Below are 19,320 nucleotides of genomic sequence, written 5' to 3' on the forward strand. Positions count from 1 at the left end.
GCTTGCTGCCTCCCAGGACCCCGAGACAGGGATGTCACAGACAACTGACTTAAGTTCAGTGCAGCCTTTGGACTGTGCCTACTCTGGTTCTTTCTTGTGGGTACTGGTGGTGTTGCAACAAGAAGTCCAAGCTTGATCGAAGGAGTTTTCAGGGCCCTGGGCAGAATGGGAAAAGGTTCAGGAGCACAGTTAGTGTTCTCAATTCTCCAAGTAATGGGGAGAGATACTGAAAGTAAAAGGCATTCTCAAGACGTGGCTCCAGGATTTGTGCCTCCACCAGAACTTTGTTTTTAATACCCATGTAAGAGTCTTCTTTAAAACACAAGGAGTGCTGGGACCTGATGGAATCCAGTGTGCTGGTGGGGAAGCTCTGGGTCTGCTCTGTATTGGTGTCTCAGAGGCAGCCTGCAGGGGAACTGCAGCACTAGGGCCAGTTCTTCGACTCATGACTTGAGTAGAGCTGGGGGCTGGGATGCAGGAAGTGAAAAAGGCTGAAGTTAAAACAGGAACTCGGAGCAGACACAGGCCCAAAGCTGTTGCTGGAAGCAGGTGCCTGAGAAAAAAGCAGCGAGTTTGCCAGCAGGAACTGGTGAGCCTTTAAAGGTAAGAAAACTTGAGGGGCTTTTGGGAGTGGAAAGGGAGAAATGACTACAAAGAAGTGTAGCGTTTAGTGGGCAAAGACAACTCCTTCCTGACCAAACATGTTTAGGTGGACAGTGCTTGGCATGTGCTTCCCAGGCTGTTGTCCTGTCATCATTGTGGTTCTTGTGTTTGAGGGTCTAAAGAACCACATTTCCAAATATACCAGCACAGCTGTGCTGTGTGTTAGCCCTGTATTTGTGCTGTAGTGGATGTTTTCCACGGGAAAATGGGACAAAAAAAGGGCTGAGATGCTACCCTGGCTGATATTTCTCTTATAGACTGTGTCCCGAGCCTCAAGATGAGATTACAGCCTGTGCTTTGTCACAGTTCCCATAATGCATGGTGGATACCTTTGGAGAATGGGTGGTCAGGAACCATTTACAGCAGCATTTAAAACCTTCAACCATCTTATTTGAGCTCACATCAGCTGTCCTGATGACGAGCAGTCCTGTGATAGCTGGTTATTACTGCTGGTTTATGCTTTACAAAAATGAGCAACAAACTTAAAATCTTTGGCGTGAGAGATGCCAATAAATGAGGGAGGGAAAAAGGAGAAAGGTGGTGTTAGAGGGGGCTGTGCTGTCTACATGAGCCTTTCTGCTTCCCCTGATTCTAATTGCAATTAGCTGCATTCAGTTTGGCACTGGATTGCTGTCCGTGGGGAATGTCAGACCAGCTATGGTCCTGAGGCACCTGGAGAAGGCCTAAAACCAGGTCTCCACTGTATATCGGCCTTAGCCCTTGATCTTCTCTCTTAGCTGACTAGCTTGGCCTCTATTTAACAAAAGAAATAATAATCTCTGCTGTGCTCATTTGGTTGCTGTTCTCTTCACTCCCTGGTCTTACAGTGCTGATTCTCCAGAAAGAACAACCTGAAACTCATCTGGAAAGGTCAGCTTAAAACTGAGCAGTGCACTGCACTAAACCATAAGGTTATTCACTTAAGCACTTATTCCCACTTTTGATGTGGAACAGTTAATTACTTAGCACAAACAGAGAATTACTTTATTACTCAGCATAAACATTTTGCTTTCAAAGACAGCAATTGTCCCAAGTGCTCGGGGCTGTCTGAGGCTTCCATACAGCCATGGGAGTGAGGGGCAGCACATGGTAAAAGCTGCTGTTAACTGAAGATCCAGCACACAAGAGGTCTCTTTCTTCCTGTTGATTTGGTCACAGTTTGGTGTGATGGAGAACAGGGCTCAGCTCAGTCTTTCCTGAACATTCTCTTCCATCTTTCTCTATGCTCCACAAAAAATTTGCTTTGGGTGACACAGAGAACTTGCGGTTCCTCAACACTGCAGGCAGTAAAAGGGGCAGGATAGGAAGGGATGGGGCTCTGAAAAGAGTGATTGCTCTGAGGTGTAGGGGCAGCCAACTTATCTTTTCTCTCTCTCTCTCTCATTTTGTAAAAACTCATTTTTTTGGGGGGGAAGGGGAGAGGGAGCTTTTTCATTACAGTTTTTTCATGGTCACCTTGAAAATGAAACATAGATTTCGCATTACTTTTAATTTCCTCTTCCTGAGCCTGTCACTTCCTCCAGGCCTGCAGAAGCGGTTCCACCACAGCCTCAGCCAGTTTAGCCCTACAGTGCTTTTAGCCCCATTTCCCATTTTGTCCACGTGGCAGACATGAACACCACACAGCACCAGCCCTGTCACACCACTGTCCAGCCTTGCTCTAACCCTTCTCTAGGCTATTGGGCAGGGATTAAAAGGTTGTAAAGCAGACAAGAGGCTTGAGGAGTCCACCTGAGTTCCAGCAGCAGTGTCACGGTGCTGGAGCACGCCATAGTATTGTGTGTGACCGTGCTCATAGGGGGAGTAATGCAGGGAACAGCCTCCCACAGCACAGAAAATTAATATGTGTTGGAAAAGCAGAATCTGGTAATTGGATGCAGCATTCATTTACATTATCATAAGGTGTGTGTTCCTGCTGCAGAGTCAGGGTGCATGAAGGCTGCGGTTTACACCTACACTCTCTGTGTGTTTTGCTGTAAGAAGTGCTAGGGCTCAGGAGCAGCTATTTTGGAGTGCCCTGTGCTTTTTGAGGGACAGATGTGTGAGGACAGGTGGCCTGTAAGGGCCCCTTACAGCCCAAGTTCTGCTGTGACTGAGCCATGGGTGGTCCCCCTGGGTGTGACACCATGTCCTTGTTGTGCAGATGTGGAAAGCAGCTGTGGGACACGACGTGTCAGTGAAAGTGGAGGCTCAGGGAGACGACTGGGACACGGACCCTGATTTCGTGGTGAGTGTCTGGTGTAGCAACTTTTGTACTGGTGGTGTGAAGAGCTCCTGGCCCTGGGCACTTGCTCGGGGCTCGGTACAGCTGCAGCACCACTGGCAGGGCAGGATCAACCAAGTGCCATCAGCTCCTCGCAGGTACTAGCAGGTCACCTGTCTGAGCCACTCCTGATGCATCCAAGTTTAATCTCCAGAACTTCCTACATCATTGCACACCTCATGTCTGACCACAAGTAATGGTACTGAAGGAGTACAGAATAGGCAGAGTTTCTTAAACCTGCTCCCTGGTAACTTCCCTTGTCTTCTCTTCTCTTCTACACGTTACAAGACACAGCAAACACATTTTCTCTGTCCCACACGGTTTGTAACTGTACAGAATCCAGGATTTCCCTTGTTCATCTTTTTTCCAGATGAAAAATCCTACTCTATTAACAGTCAACTTGTGCAGGTTGACTGATCAAGGTTGCCACAGATGAAGCTCTGTGCCTCTTACACTCTTGTTTTCTATCTAGTTTGAGTGAGCTGGTGAGGGAGCAGATGGGTTTGGCCTGGGGAACCCCCTGCATTCATACAGGGTCATGATTGTCATTTTCCATTTGGTTCTGTTACTTTTCTAATAAACCTCTCCAGTTGGACATGATTCCTTTGTTTTCGAGGTTCAGTCTTGCCTAAGTATTTCCAGTAAGAAATTCTAGTTTAGGGCAAAAATCAAATTCCTTTATCACAGCTTCAAGTCACTAATGTTTTAGGAAAGATCTACACTGTCGATTTTTTTTTTTTTTTTTACTAATTTATTCTATTTGTGGAAGCATTCAAACTAAGCATGAACAGAAAAAGACTTTGTAGTGATTTTTTCATTCTATTTCATATATACATATTTTCAGCTTTCTTGCATATTAGAAAAGACTTTATTGATGCTTCATTTTGCCGAATATATGTTCAGACCTTCCAAAAAGCAACTACACAAGGCTGTGATAGCCAGGCCTGAGGTCATTGCGGTTGTTGGAGTATTTTCCCGAACAGTGAACTCCGCACATTTCGGGTGTCACCTCGGCTCTGCGGAGTGGGTCGGAGCCCCCGGCCCGGCCCTGCCTTGCCCTGCCCGGCGGGGATGGGGTCGGACGGAGCGAACCGAGCCCGTGCGGGCCGGGGCTGACGGCCGCGCTTCGTCCCGCAGAACGACATCAGCGAGCGGGAGCAGCGCTGGGGAGCCAAATCCATCCAGGGCTCCGGCCGCGCCGGGCACATCGAGTGAGTGCGGCCCGGGAGCGGGACCGGGGAGTGGGGGGCACCGGGGGGCGTGCGGTAGCGGCACCGGGGACAGAACGAGCCCTGCCGTGGTGGGGAGCGGCCCTGCTGGGGAGAGCGGGGCGGCTCCGCGGGCACAGCCGGGCCGGCTTGCGGCGGGCCGGGAGCGCTCCCCGGGGCCACGCTCTGCGGCTCCCTGCACAGGGAACCTGCACAGGGAACCTGTGCGAACACCTGCACAGGGAACCCGCACAGGGAACCTGCACAGGGAACCCGCACAGGGAACCCGCACAGGGAACCCGCACACGGAACCTGCACAGGGAACCCGCACACGGAACCTGCACAGGGAACCCGCACAGGGAACCCGCACAGGGAACCCGCACAGGGAACCTGTGCGAACACCTGCACACGGAACCTGCACAGGAAACCTGCACAGGGAACCCGCACAGGGAACCCGCACAGGGAACCCGCACAGGAAACCTGCACAGGGAACCCGCACAGGAAACCTGTGCGAACACCTGCACAGGGAACCTGCACAGGGAACCCGCACAGGGAACCTGCACAGGGAACCTGCACAGGGAACCTGCACACGGAACCTGCACAGGGAACCCGCACAGGGAACCTGTGCGAACACCTGCACACGGAACCTGCAGGAGCCTGTGCGAACACCTGCACATGGAACCTGCAGGAACCTGTGCGAACACCTGCACACGGAACCTGCACACGGAACCTGCACACGGAACCTGCAGGAACCTGTGCGAACACCTGCACATGGCGCTGCCCCGGTGCAAAGGCTGCCCGCTCCTTCCCTGCCTCGGGACAGCCCGCTCAGCAGTCGGAAAAAGGAAGGTGTGGGCTCCCGAGGAGGTCGGGGTGTAGCCCTGAACCAGGGCTGCAGGAGAGGGGCTGGATGTCCCCCTGAGCCCATTGGGCCCTTGCCAGACCCCGGAGTGCCCTCTCGGGCACAGCAGCTGTGTGTGTGGCTGGCACCCAGGGGAGCCCTGCGCAGGCAGCTGGTCCTTCGTGTGTGTCCCGCTGGGTTTTGGATGGTACAGGGACACAGGGATGCTCCAGAGAGCTGCATGGCTCTGCAAAATTCCACACTGACCTGCCCTGTTTCTGTGTCCAGCATCCATCAGCTGAGGAACAAGGTATCAGAGGAACATGAGGTCATCAAGAAGAAGGAGCTGGAAACCGGCCCCAAGGCATCCTATGGCTATGGGGGCAAATTTGGAACAGAGCGAGACCGAATGGATAAGGTAACAGCTGTGAAAGGCTTCCTTGAGCCCCAGTGGAAAAGTTCTTTTCTCATAAAGGGAAGGGGCATCCCTGTTTTCTGGCCTGACCCTGAAGGGAGAGAATGGAGAGTTTGCATGGCTGCACAGATTCACACATGTTCAGCTAACCCATAATCTCTCTCCAGGGTCTGTTTGATTTCATTTTTGTAACTTGTCTTTACAACTTATTCGCAATGCTCCCTTTAGCTGTGAAGGATGTTCTGTGGCTGCTCAAGCCTGCTGCATAACAGTTAAATCTGGTGCTTCCCTACTTGGAGAACTAATGTATAGTAATTCCCTCCTCTCCTCATATTTCTGCATTACAGACCTCATATCTCCCCAAAATATGGCCCTATACATCAGATCTGGTCTATGTTTTGTGGTAATCATTACCACACTTCTTCCTGCACCTTTCAGCTTTTAATGCTTCTTTCTCAGAAGTGAGATTATTAGATTGCAGTAGAGTTCCATAGGTGGAACTGTGGGATTGAACAATGCCAGGATGGCAAGGTGAGAAAGACTGTCCTCAAAAATTCCCTTCTCTCCCTGCCAGAGCCGTTGCAGTCAGGAACTGCACACGGTCCTCAGGGGAAGGGACAGAAGCTGAACACTTGCAGCATCCTCGTGGAACTGGACAAAGGCCAGTTGCTCAACAAAAGCACCCTCACTGTGGTCCAGCAGAGTGTGAGCACAGCTCTTCCATTTTGGCATAGAGTGTCTGTGGTTCCTGGCCACAGCACCTCCAGCAGGGAGAGCAGGATCCTGGCCTGGCCTGTGGCCAGGTTTGCTGGCCCTGGCTGTCAGATACAGAACAGGGAATGGGTGCCAGACCTCTGCCTGCAGTTCTCGGCTGTGTGTGCCTATCTGCACTTTTCTCTTGTCTCCCTTGTGATTATCCACTGTGCAACTCTACCAGCACTCGAGAGCAGCTGGCTTTTGGCATCCTACACTTTGCTTAATGAGCTGGCAGTGGGTATAGTTTGTGAGATGACAGCCCTTGAGAGCAGAGCTGCTGCTGGCAAAGGCCATGTGGAGAGCACGGGTCAGCTTGGACCTGTTACCCTGTGGCTGCGAGCGTGTCAGCAGCATGTGGAAGCAGCTGTGGTGTCTCTGCCTGTCCCCCATGGATGCTCATGTCACTGTCTCTTCTCTCAGTGTGCAGTAGGACACGAATACATTGCTGATGTTAAGAAGCACTCCTCCCAGACAGATGCAGCCCAGGGCTTTGGTGGCAAGTTTGGAGTCCAGCGGGACCGAGCTGACAAGGTGTGTTGGACAGTGCAGCTGAAATATGTACCTGTGGCCTGTGCTGCCCCTAGAGCACTGCTGCATGCCAGTCTGTGACTGTTTTCAAAGCTTGGAGCATGCAGGGTGTGCCCTGTGCCGTGGTGTTGCTGAAGCACAGCTCACCTGTACAGGGCAGTGACCGATGACACAGTGGGGCGCAGCTGTGGAGGGAACTGGTGTGCATTGCTGTGGTGGGCCTGATCCAGGCAGAACACTGTTTGTCCAGGGGCTGTGGTGTTTGCCCCTGCATGCTGCAGCACAAGACAGGGAGCCAGTAATAGCCTGGCCCCAGGGGAAGGGAGGCTGAGATCCATCTTGGCCTTCGGGATGATTGACAGTCCTCCCCTTCTTGTTCCAGTCTGCACTGGGCTTTGAATACAAGGGTGAGGTGGAGAAACACTCATCCCAGAAAGGCAAGTCCATGGGCATATGTGGCCCCTTGACCCTTTGCCCAGCTTCTCCTCTGCTGCCAGCATGCCATGCTGTTGGCTGTGGCACAGTCTCCTGTCCCTTGTTTCAGATTCCCGTTTCCAGTCCATCACCCTTGTGGCCCCATTCGCCCCTGTCCTGTCACTGTACCTCCTGCTTGTCTCTGTGCTTTGCTTTGGTGCAAACCCTGTCCTGGCTGAGCAGAGGAGACACCCCCACCCTGAGATGGATGGCTGGTTCTCCCTCTCCTCTCAAAGCCCTTTGTAGAACTGCTCCAGAGGAAGCCTGAGCACTGTCACACTTGAGAAGTGGTTGCTGGAAAATCAGCCCTGTAAGGAAAGGCACAGCAATGGATATGAAAGCAAAACCCTACAAAGCATCCAAATTTCATCACATATTTCTCTAGATCACAGCCTCCGTGGATTGGTAAAGATGAAGTTGTCAAAGAAGCCTCAACTTAGTCCCATGAAATGCAGACCTGTGAGAATAGCATTAGGGAACAGGGAGAGGTGACCCCAGTTTACTCCTGAAGGGCAGAGTTTAGAGACTGAACAGGCAGGTGTCTGAAAAGAGGAGTCTGTACAGCCAGGAATTAGGATGGAAGCTGAAACATCTCAGGAATCAGCCACTAATAACCAGGCTGTCCTTAGAAAACAGCTGAACATGGTTGAAGTCATTAATGGATCACTGGTTTCAGTTTGGAAAAAGGAAGGCACAAGGTGCTGTGCTCTCACACAGTGGCCAGTGTGCCAGGGAGATGAGTGGGAGCAAGTCTGCAGAAAGGAGGGTTCAGCCTTGGTGACAATCCCCAGGCTCAGGTGCACCTTTGTGGAAGCTGAGATTCCACTACAGCAAATGTCAGCCCTTCTGCCATTCCTGTGCTCCCGAGGCTCAGTGTCTTACTCACAGCCCTTTTCTGAGGCTGGCAGACTACAAGCTGAAATCCTGGCTCTGGAGGTGGGTGAGGGACTGATGTGCTGGCTGTCAGTGCCCAAGTCCTGCTTTGCTTTGCCTTCGTGGGTGACAGAGCTCCCAGTGTCCTTGGCATGTCACTTTTCTTCCTTTCCTCCTGGCCTGCTGTGTCTCCTGGTGCCCTGACCCCCATTTGCCTTGTGACCCCATTCCTCTGGGCTCTCATCTGTGGTGCTCCCTGCCATCCACTCTGTCCCCTCCAACCCTTCACTTTCTGTCGTGCATAAATCCATAATTTCCTAATCTCTGCTGCTGTCCCTTTGCCCTGGTGGCACTTTTCAGTGCTGCTCCCTATCTTGTCCTCACCAGCCCCATGCTGGGGGCAGCATTTGACTCCATATACCACCTCAGATTATTCCAAGGGCTTTGGTGGTCGTTACGGAGTGGAAAGGGATAAGGTGGACAAAGCAGCTCTGGGATTTGACTACAAGAGCCAGGCAGAGAAGCATGAGTCTCAGAAAGGTGAGCCACGGCAACCGGGTGAGGTGGGGGAATCTGAGGGGGCTGGGGGAGCTGGGGGAGGCAGCTGAGGTGGGGAGCAGACAGTGGGGACTGTGCCTGCTGGGACTAAGGACATTTGCAATCTGCTGCAAGAATGGTAGAAGAGCTACAGGAGCGGTTGGGAATGGGCCAGGTGAGGAAAGCCATTGCATAGTACATGACTGCTGAAAAGAGTTCAGGCTAAAGGAAGAGAAGCAGAAGAGTTCTGTGGACATAGGAATCTCTTGGACAGCATGTCAAAGGAAGGCTGAAGGGGAAGCCCAGGCAGGTGCTAATAGCAGGTGACATATCTCAGGGATGAGGGAGGGCTGTTGCTGCAGCACCAGTGGGGAAATCTGGCCTTGATCTATGCATTTCTCTAAGTCCTGGGCATGGAAAACCTGAACTCACACTGCTGCCACTCATCTCCTTCCCTCCCTTGTGTATTCTCTTCCATGCCCCAATCTGGATCCCTGTGGCTGAAGACTATTCCGTGGGTTTTGGTGGGAAGTTTGGGGTCCAGAGGGATCGTCAAGACAAGAACGCCCTTGGCTGGGACCATCAGGAAGAAGTGCAACCCCACGCATCCCAGAGAGGTTGGGCAATGTTGCCAGAGGTGGTAGCAGTTTCCTTGGAGCTCACACAGACCTGTGTCTGGAGCTTGTGGTTCATAGTAAGAGATCCAGCACATGGCAGAGCAGCTGAGACACACTGAACCCCAAAGCACAGGGGCAGAGTAGGTGGAACCTTGGATTAGTGGGGGACATAGAATGTGAGTCCCTCAATCAGGACTCCCACACTCTGCAGTGCTTTCTCTGTGAGGGATGTTCCTGACCATAAGTTCATTGTGAGGGTGAGCACAGAGGAATGAGGCAGAGCAGATCCCAGGACTGCCTTGTGTGCAGCATGTTTGACCTCATGAACAGGGCCACGCTCCACTCAGCTGGGGTGACTGGCCTCACCCTGGTGCCTTGGGCTCGGGTTTGGCATCTACAGCCCTGCACCCTGCACCCTCAGCTGAAAGGAGGGAGGGATTAGTCCTAAAAGCTACTGTCCAGAGCACTTAGCTTTATCTGTATCTCATCACATATGGAACTAACTAGAGATAGCACATGCAAAGTCATTTAATTGGTCACAGCATACTGAAGTCAGAGGTGCATGCAAAATACAAAATACTATAAAATTGCATTTTTCCATACAGACTATGCCAAGGGGTTTGGAGGCCGTTATGGTGTCCAGAAGGATAGAGTGGATAAGGTAAGACTGCTGCAGCCAGCAATTGCTTGCTCCTAACCACTGCTTTTTGCCCAGCTGAAAGAGAAGCACAGTGGAGGTGCATAGCTCCCAGTGAGATCCCCGTGCACAGCTGTGGCAAGAAGAAACTGGCTGAGAGTGAAATACCAGAGGGTGCAGAGGGATGCAGCCTGGGGAGACTAATGCAGGGAATTCCTCGTGGCACTCTCTGTCGCTCCTCACTTCTCTGCTGTTTGTTACCCTCTGCAGGTTTTTCACTCCTATCAAGGAGTGCCTCACGGTCTGTTCAGGTGCTAAATCTTCCTGCACACCTTGACAAACTCCAGCAGGGATGGGATTGGTATAGATCAATCTGCTGTGCATGAGAAGAGCTCACCAAGTTGCTGGTTCAGGTTTTCTGTTTGGGCTGATCCCAGACAAAGCCTCCTCTGCAGCCCCATCCCTGAGTGAGGCTCAGTTCTGTGCTTGGCAGACTGCCCTGAAGGCTTGGTCCCCACAGGGCGTCCTGCCAGTGGGTGGTGATCTGTGTGGATGTGGATAGCCTAAAAGATGCAAATCTTGGGGCATTTGGAAGAGGCAGTGAGAGTGCCCCCCCTGAAACCTCCTTCCCCTGCTGGGGGGCACGGTGCTGTGCCTGGTACAGCACCAACATTGCTGTCCTTGGGAGCCTGAGGAAGCAGGGGAGGATACAAACACCCCAAAACACCCCACATGGTCCTGTCCATGCTGTCTTGTGTAGGCTGGGCCAGCAACAGAGAGGGAATATTGTCCTGCCCTCAGAAGAGATTAGTGCTATCTGTGAATTTAACAACAGCAAATGGAGGGGCACTGACAAAAGGCAATCTTTTATGTGGTCAAAAACAATATGCAAAAGCAGATGAGGACTTGGTAAAAGGGCTGTGGGTCCTTTGGGAAGATGGATGCAGAGAGGAGATAAGCAGTTCTTGTTGGACTCAAAGTGAACATAAATTTGTGCATTTTGAGAGTACTGAAGCATAAACAGACATGTTAAAAATAAGGATTTTTTTGGCAGGTAACTAAGTTTCAGATTGCCTGGTCCTCAGGAGTGGAGAAATGCTGAACTCGCAGCACCAGAGCAGAGTATAACAAATCCTCAGGCAGCCTGATCTCCCCTTTGGTAGAGTTCTGGACACTCAGTATCAGACTAAGGCTCACACAAAATACAAATGCTGTCATACACACAGCACGTCCAGGCCTCTGCTGTGACCTGTGGACACCTGGTTCTGAGCCTGCAGGCTGGTTTGCCTGCTCAGGTGTGTTTTCTGTAGGAAGAGCAGAGCTGCTGTCGGGGCTCCCTGTCTGCAGTCGGCCACCAGCCTATTGTGACACCTGCAGGCAGCACCTGGTGTAAAGTGTCAGGCTGAAAAGTGGCTCCTACCCGCTTGTTTCTTTTTGCATGAGGTATTTTTCTCATGAAAGCAGATAAACCCTTAAGCCTTCTCTATCTCACTTTGGTTTTCCTGTCCCCTCCCCACCGATGCTATTCCCAGTTCAACCTCTTTCCATACCTCCTGAAGGATGGTATCACCACAGTGATGCCAGCAGTGTTCACACACAGGTGCTGGTTTCCAGCCTGTGCCACTGCACACACAGCAGGTGAGGCAGCTCTGCACCCAGCAGGGAAGTGCTTTCAGGCCTCATGCCATGGGGAGTGCAGGGATGGACGCATTCCCTGGGCCTGGGGAAGAGGCAGAGGCCAGGCATCCTGCCAGGCATCCGCAGCTCCTTGCCATGGTACGGGGAGTGCCGCCAGCCCTGCTGTCCCGTGCCACTGCTCAGCCTCTCCTGCTGGGCTCCACAGCTCCTTTCCAGCTCTCAGTGCCACCTCTTGGGCAGGGACACCTGCGTCCTTGGCTAGGGGACAGCAGGCACGTCCCTAGGACAGGGAGGTGTTACAAGTGGGGACTGCAGCCAACAGCGTCCCCTGGGCCAGAGCAGGTGTACAGGTGAGGACAAACACAGCTGGGAACAAAGCTTGCCATCACCAGTACCCAGAGCCAGCACTGGCAGGCATTGCCCAACAAGCTGAGCAATTCTTTCACTTCCTCTTGCAGAGTGCTGCTGGCTTTGATGAGATGGCAGCTCCCACCTCCTCCTATGAGAAAACAAGACCCCTGGAGGCAGGTGAGACCCGAGTACCAGCCCTGGGCTTAGGAAGCTGTGGGCCTCACAGTCCCTCCATGGCAGCATGCTGGCGGGTGTGTGCTGTGCTGGGCTGTGCTGGGCTGGAGATTTAACCTGGGCTGGAGGACAGGAGAAGGTGGCTGAACTACAAGTTTCTCTGGAAGAGGCAGAGGTCTGGGTTTCTCCTGGATGCTTGGGGTGGTGGAAAGAAGACATAGGGCTGAGTCAATCAGCTCTCTCCTCACAGGAGCTTCCAGTGGCACCAGCAGCCTGCGGTCACGGTTTGAACACATGGCCAAGTCAGCAGAGGAAGAGAGCAGAAGGCAGGCCCGGCAGCAGGTGAGCCAGGGCTGTCTTGCCATGTCCTCCAAGACTCATGACACAGACTTCCTCAGAGCTTTTCAGCTCCATGTCCTTCTACCTAGTCTCTTGAGGGTAACCTCCTGCCCAAATTGCTTCCCTGCGTCTGCCAAGAATGGCCACCAAGCTTCACAGTTGTCACTGGACTTTCCTTTTCAGCACACCAAACACTCATATAAGGACATACCTGCACCCAGCCATGGTGCCTGTACTCTGACCCCAGCTTCTTTTGCCGCTGGTGCTTGGCAAACAATGTGGTTACTGCTCCCCAGCACTGCTATCCCAGCAGTCTGTATGTGGGATGCATCCCAGCAAACTGGAGATGGCACCCAGCCCCTGTGCTTAGCTGCCTCACCGTTTGGTACTGTTCCTGCACTCAGAGGACAAAGGGGTGTTAACAGTGAAGCTGTCCCCCCACCACAATGGTCCTCTTCGGGACTGCCCCACTGTTGTCACCAGCCTGTGAGTGCCCAGGCCCAGAGCAGGTTTGTAGGTGAAGGAAAATGTTCTGAATTGCTCTGTTGGGAATGTGAACAGCCATTGTTCAAAGGGACTGAGTGGTCTGATGGCTTTTCTTTAGCAGGAAATCCCTCTGAGAGAGAAGGAGCACACTGGGGCAGCCCCTCCAGCCCTACCAGCAAGGGTAGCCAGGAGCACTGCTGGGGACCAGCCCATGTCACCAGGAGAACAGGTGCCAAGGCAGCCTGGGAGAGCTGGGGAGGGGATTGCACCTGAGAGGGGCTGTACTTTATGTGCCAGAAGATGTGGAGCACAGCCACAGGGTGTGAGAAGCTTTGGAAGGGTAAGGGGGAGCACTGGGATGGGGATGGGACATGGCTGCACAGCACCTGACCCCATGGGACAAGCTCCGGGTGTGGGTCAGTGTGGTGGGCTACAGTGGGCTGTGGTGAAGTATGAACAGAGTTCAAACACCTGAGTCCTGAGGGTCTCCAGAGCAATCCCAGCTGCCGGTTCAGGAAGGCCCGAGTAGCTCAGCTGTTTCCCTGGTGTGCAGGGAATGATGCTCTATTTGTGCCCTGGCAACAGGAAAGGGGCTGCCTTGTGTCACGTCCTAGGAGTCAGGGAAGAACTGCCTGCACTGAGTGCTTTGCAAGTGACTTTCCTGTTACTTTCCCACCTCATGGCAGGAGGCCAAAAGGGAGGATGAAGAAGCACCACCCTCTTTGCCACCAAGGCCAGCAGATCTGGATGCAGACCAGTGCAAGGTCCCCAGCCAGGGTCAGCCCACCTACAGCGTAAGTCTGGATGCTGATGGAGGCTATGAGGAGCTGCCAGAATCCTCTGACTACTGTGACATTACCAGTGGAGGTGCTGACTATGAGGAGCTGCCAGCCCCGCTGGGAAAGCTGGATGCTACCTATGACTTTGGAGGAGATGGAGGTGAAGACTATGAGGTGATCCTTCCTCAGGAGCCCAGACAGAGCCAGCCCCACCTGGGTGAGTACTGATGGAAAAGCCCATGTCTTGGGGAGCTTGTACCTTTCCACTAACCTCACTGGATGTATGGGACAAAGCCCAGAGGAATTTTTATCCTGAAGTCCACTGTGGTCAGGATAGCAGTTTCTGATGATCAATTCTTGGTTGTGTCCCACCCCCCTGCTCAGCTCTAAGGTGCAGATGAGCTGCATGGGATGCTGGACCGGACAGCAGGAATCTGCTGGGTCGGGGTCTGGGCAGGAGGCTGCCACAGGCCCAGGAGAAGCTGGATGTGGACCGATGCTCTTGCTGCAATTTCCTGGCAAGTGGCTACTAGTGCTGCAATGGGGGTGCCTCTGGTTCTGCCCATTCTTCACATGGCTGGTGTTCCTGAGACCTGGTCTGGTGGAGTCTCCTGGTGTGAGGAGTGCAGGCAGCCTTTGTCCGAGCACAGAAGCAAACTGCATGGGCCACTGTCAGTGCTTCCATCACAGCTTTGCTGGTACTGGAGCTGTCAGGTGAAGAGGTTGGAGTTATTCCCAGCCTTTTTCTAGGGAGAGGAGGGTGAAAGATCAGGACCCAACTGTCTCCTTGAAGAAGGCGAGGGAAGTCACACCTTGCTTTGGGCTGTGGTGCGCCTCTCCTTGCTCACAGGGTTTGGATGTGCTTCCCCAGAGCTGGAGGGTGGCACTGACCAGGACAGTGTGTCTGCTTCAGCCTGTCTCATCTGTCTCTCTCGTGTTCTGCAGGGAACTTGGACAGTGCTTACGAGGGGCAGAGCCCCGGGCTCTGCGCAGTGGCTCTCTACGATTACCAAGGAGGTGGGTCTGCCCTCGGGGCTTAGGGGAAGGTGCTGTCCCCTGGCAGGGCTGTGCAACGGGGACATGGGGGTTCACCACATCAGCACTGCAGAAAAGACTGGGACTTGGTGGTTTAAATTTCTGCCTCCTGGGAAGCAGAATGAGACCTGACTTGGGAACTGTCATTGTGTAGGAATGATATTCTCCAATTTAGTACTCCCAGTAAAAAAAACTGCATCACTTCTCCTTTCCAATTGGAGGCACAAAAAGGCAAAGATCACAGGCTGAGATAAGAACAATGTACTGGAAACAGCAATAAGAAAGGAAACAGTAACAGCAACAATGTTAATAACCAAAGGTATAAGAAAATAAATTATTCACACAGGAAAACACCCAGCAATAGGCAATATTTTCTCAACCAGAAGAAACCCTGTCTTCCTTGGAATCGAGTGTCCCTTTCCCCCACCCCTGGCAATGACATGAGGTGGTATGGAATAACCTCCATGTCTTGATCATGGCCCCTCCCAGCTACTGCAAAAAATTAGCCTTGTCCTGGCCCAAAGCAGGATAGGAACAGAGAAACTTCATCTTCCATCTGTGAGGTCTTGCTCTTTCTCTGCTTTGTCTGTGCTGTTGGGTGGGGTTTGGGTGAGGTAAACTCTTGGGGGTTATCAGAGCACTTGTTCTGTCTTCTGCCTGGGGGAAGGTGGGAGGAAGAATGCAAACCAGCTCTCTCTGGGGTTCTCTTTGCAGAGAGTGACTGTCTTTTCTTGACAATTTTTGCAGATGGAGATGATGAGATTTCTTTTGATCCTGATGACACAATCACACACATTGAGATGGTGGATGAAGGCTGGTGGCAGGGACAGTGCCATGGCAGAGTCGGCCTCTTCCCAGCAAATTATGTGAAGCTTCTGCAATGAAGTGCAAGTTGCTTTCTTACAAACTTTGCCTCTATTTTGATTTGACACTGGCCAAATGCCAGGCACCCACGAAAGTCACTCACTCACCCTCCCCTGCCACAGCTGGGCAGAGGAAGGAAAAATTTAATGAAGGCTTTGTGAACTAAGGACCAGGAGAAAACACTCCAAGGCCAAAACAGGCTTGACTTAGAGGTACAAAATGAATTTATTACTAACAGAGTCAGAGGAGGATAATGAGAAATAAAATAAGCCATTTTTTTCCCCCTAACCCCTCTCTCCTTCCCACCAACAGTGCAGGGAGACAGGGCATGGGGGGTTTGGTCAGTTTATCACTAAGATTTTCTTGCACTGCTGTGGGAGAGGAGTCCTTCCTCTGTGAGACCATGGGGTCACTCCCATGGGAGACAGTTCTCCGTGAACTTGTCTGACGCAGGTCCACTCTCGTGAGCAGCAGTCCTTCCAAAACTGTCGTGGCACAGGTCTCTCTTCCACAGGGTGCAGTCCTCCAAGGACAAGCGGCTCCAGCCTGGAAGCAGGGCCCTCCCTCCACCGAGTCTTCCACAAGCATCCACCTGCTCCAGCGTGGGCACCTCTGCCACGGGCTGTGGGTGGATCTCTGCATCCCTATGGATTCCCACGGTCTGTGGGTGGATCTCTGCATCCCCATGGATTCCCACGGGCTGTGGGTGGATCTCTGCATTCCCCATGGATTCCCATGGGCTGTGGATGGATCTCTGCATCCCTGTGGATCCCCATGGGCTGTGGGTGGATCTCTGCATCCCTGTGGATCCCCATGGGCTGTGGGTGGATCTCTGCATCCCTGTGAATCCCCATGGGCTGTGGGTGGATCTCTGCATCCCATGTGGATTCCCACGGGCTGTGGGTGGATCTCTGCATCCCTGTGGATCCCCATGGGCTGTGGGTGGATCTCTGCATCCCTATGGATCCCTATGGGCTGTGGGTGGATCTCTGCATCCCTGTGGATCCCCATGGGCTGCAGGGGTACAGCTGCTTCACCATGGTCATCACCATGGCCTGTAGACAAATCTCAGCTTGGGCACCTGGAGCACCTCCTGCCCCTCCTTCCCCACTGACCTTGGTGTCTCCATGTTGTTTCCCTCACATGTTTTCACCTCCTCCTCTTCTCTACCTGGAATTAAAATTGCTCCTCACTTTGTTTTGACTTTCTTGTGTAATCTGATATCAGAGGTGTTACCATTGTCTCTAACTGGCCCAGCCTTGGCCAGCAGCATGTTCCATCTTCAGAGCCATCAGGGATTGGTTCTGCCGGACATGGTAGAAACTTCCAGCAGCTTCTCAGAGGTGCCACCTCTGTGGCCCACCTTGCTACCATACCCAGGCTGTGCAAAACCAACACATTCCACCTCTTGCCTCTGTGAATAATGCATTTAAGAAGAAAATCAAAACAAAGTGGGCAGAGTTTTGGTTTTTTCCTAGTCAGGGAAGAGGTGGAGGTGAGAACATGTGAGGGAAACAGCACAGAGACGCCAAGGTCAGTGGAGACGGAGGGGTGGGAAGTGCTCAGCGCCGGAGCCAAGATTCCTCTGCAGGCCATGGTGAAGACCATGGTGTGAAGTGTTTTCTCAGTCCTTATCTCAACTCCTGAACCCTTCATTTAATTTTTTTTCCCTCCTCTGCCCAGCTGTGGCAGGGGAGAGTTAGTGAGTGACTTTTGTGGGTGCTTGGCATTTGGCCAGTGTCAAATCATGGCAGCCTCTCTCTGCTTCAACCTTTCCCATGTTATCAGCTTCATTTGGCTCAGCTTGGTATATCTACATAGCAAGGAACAAACTGGCAATGCCAGGGGGAATGTTTTGTCTTATGCCCAAGAAGATTTTGATTCCCATCCACTTCCAGGTGGGAAAGGTGGGATGGTTTAAGAGCATATGAGTGCAGTATAAGGTCTCTTCTGTCTAGGCTACCCCACCTGTCAGCCAGCAGGTCTGCAGGATTGTGTCCTGTTCCCAATGGGGCAATTCCCAGAGCAGAAATACCAAATCTAGTCCAGGCAAAGCAGAAGGGGCACGAGCTCTGGGACTTTGGTCAGTTGCTGTGGCCCTGGATCTCATCCTAGTCAGGGGGCAGGGAAGAGAGCACTTGGAAAGCCAAGTTGTGTTTATTCCAAGGAAGGGTTTCCATTTTTAGGAAACATTTTAGGAAACATTTTTATGTTTGCAACATGGACCAGAAAAACATGAACATGGTCTGTGTGCCCCTTTTGGGCATAGGTGTGTCTGTCCCTTGGGGCTGTGCCCTCCCTCACAGCTTCTGCTCTGGCCTGGCTCAAATTGTGTCCCGATGGTTCTGTGACAGCTCGTGTCCCCTCTGCCTGCTGGAGACTCCTGAAAAAGCCCCCTGACTTTTCATCACAGATGTGGGGAAAAGGCTGGGCAAGTGGGAGGAAAGAGAGAAGGAAACATTTTATTGCTAATGTTTAAAACAGTTTTCAGAAATGCAAAGTAAAGCACTCCCTCAAGCCAGTACCTCTTAGTAATTATAATAATTACTCTGTGGGATGCAGGTACCATCACAGCAGGAATAAGCTGCTCAGGGATATCTACTCAGAGATAGCTGAGTAGAACAGCACCTGAGGGGCTGTGGGAGCACCTGAGGGGCTGTGGGAACACCTGAGGGGCTGTGGGAGCACCTGAGGGGCTGTGGGAGCACCTGAGGGGCTGTGGGAACACCTGAGGGGCTGTGGGAGCACACCCCAGTCACTGCCACTGCCAGCAATGTGTGCAGAGGGTCCCACTGTGACACTAAAGCTTTAGAGTTCAGTGTGGTTCGCAGGTGAGTTCTGGACCACCCACCAGTTGACCAAGGCTGTACTATCCAGGCAGGAGTGTGGCATTCCTGCTCAGTGTTTGATCCTGGAAAACCCAAAGGCTGTGTCTGTCACAGGAAGGGTGCATTGGCATCCAGGTTAAAAATTATCAATTTTAATGTAATTTTCCAGAGGTTTCTTGTTTGGATTTCTGGTTGGTTAGCTTTGGGGTTTTTGTTTGGAGTGCTTTGGATTTTTTGTTTCTCTGAGGTAACTTCCCCAGTCTTTTTCCTTGTGTAGTTTCTGCTGTGTTTCCTGCTGCCCCTTTCCAGGGGCTCTTCAGAAAGGGGTTCATTGGTCAGACTCTGAAGTGCCCAGTGACACTGGACTGAGGGTGTTTCTAGGACATTTTAGAATCCAGAACGGCATATAGCACAGAGGGCTGAGGGGCTCACAACCTGTCTGGATAGGAGCAAGAGCCCAACCCAACAGGTGGGTTACAGAAACATTTCTTTCCCTGAAGAGTAAAATCAGCATGTGTTGTGCATTAAGAAATGGCAAACTGCTCCCAACAAGGCTGTGTGCCTCCTAAGTCCCAGTTCCCAGTCTCCAGTGGGTTTCTTTTGGAGCAGATTAGATATTGTTGTGTATTTCTTGGTAACTGAGCCAAAGATGAGCAGGTTTGTGTCCAGCTGACATCCAGCTGACATAGGTTGTGTGACTGCAGGTGTGCCCTGCCTGTGCCATCTCCCTTGCCCCAGTGAGCCCCTGCTCCTGGCTCTGGCACAGTGCTGGACACTGCTGTGCCCCATGTACGCAGCTGTAGATTTGGCCACTGCCCCCACACCCACAGAACCATTTGAGGCTGCACCCGGCTGCAGACCCCCAGCTGGAAGAGGGGACTGAGGCAGCCCCACATCCCCAGCCAGTCCTCAGCCACCATCACCCAGGGCCACACCACATGCAACAGCTGCAGAGGGAAATTTTACTGGCCATAAACAAAGCAGTTCTGGTGAGTTCAGTGCCACTAGCTCTCA

The 19,320-nt window shown here is 52.3% G+C and overlaps 1 protein-coding gene across 6 annotated transcripts; it reads left to right on the forward strand.

Annotated features, from left to right (window-relative positions):
• The first annotated feature begins 476 nt into the window (after positions 1-476).
• LOC111923205 (hematopoietic lineage cell-specific protein) lies at positions 477-18,002 on the forward strand. 6 transcript variants are annotated; one of them, XR_015285988.1, is made up of 16 exons: positions 477-603; positions 2,807-2,890; positions 4,064-4,137; positions 5,264-5,393; positions 6,567-6,677; positions 7,057-7,111; positions 8,451-8,561; positions 9,065-9,175; positions 9,781-9,836; positions 11,909-11,978; positions 12,226-12,317; positions 12,919-13,029; positions 13,487-13,796; positions 14,525-14,596; positions 15,362-15,593; positions 17,162-18,002. XR_015285988.1 is itself a non-coding variant. In XM_023918891.2 (15 exons), exons 2-15 carry the CDS (start codon positions 2,807-2,809, stop codon positions 15,496-15,498), a joined length of 1,524 nt encoding a protein of 507 aa, XP_023774659.2. In that variant the 5' UTR covers positions 477-603; the 3' UTR covers positions 15,499-18,002. The 6 variants fall into 6 exon arrangements, 3 of the variants coding, with proteins under 3 accessions (XP_023774659.2, XP_023774660.2, XP_023774661.2); XR_015285989.1 differs by having other exon boundaries at positions 15,362-15,572; positions 17,171-18,002; XR_015285987.1 differs by lacking the exon at positions 17,162-18,002 and adding an exon at positions 15,993-16,681 and having other exon boundaries at positions 15,362-15,690.
• The last annotated feature ends 1,318 nt before the right edge of the window (positions 18,003-19,320 follow it).

The sequence above is a fragment of the Cyanistes caeruleus genome, chromosome 4 (assembly GCF_971803275.1).
Source record: "Cyanistes caeruleus chromosome 4, bCyaCae1.hap1.1, whole genome shotgun sequence".
Lineage (NCBI taxonomy): Eukaryota > Metazoa > Chordata > Aves > Passeriformes > Paridae > Cyanistes > Cyanistes caeruleus.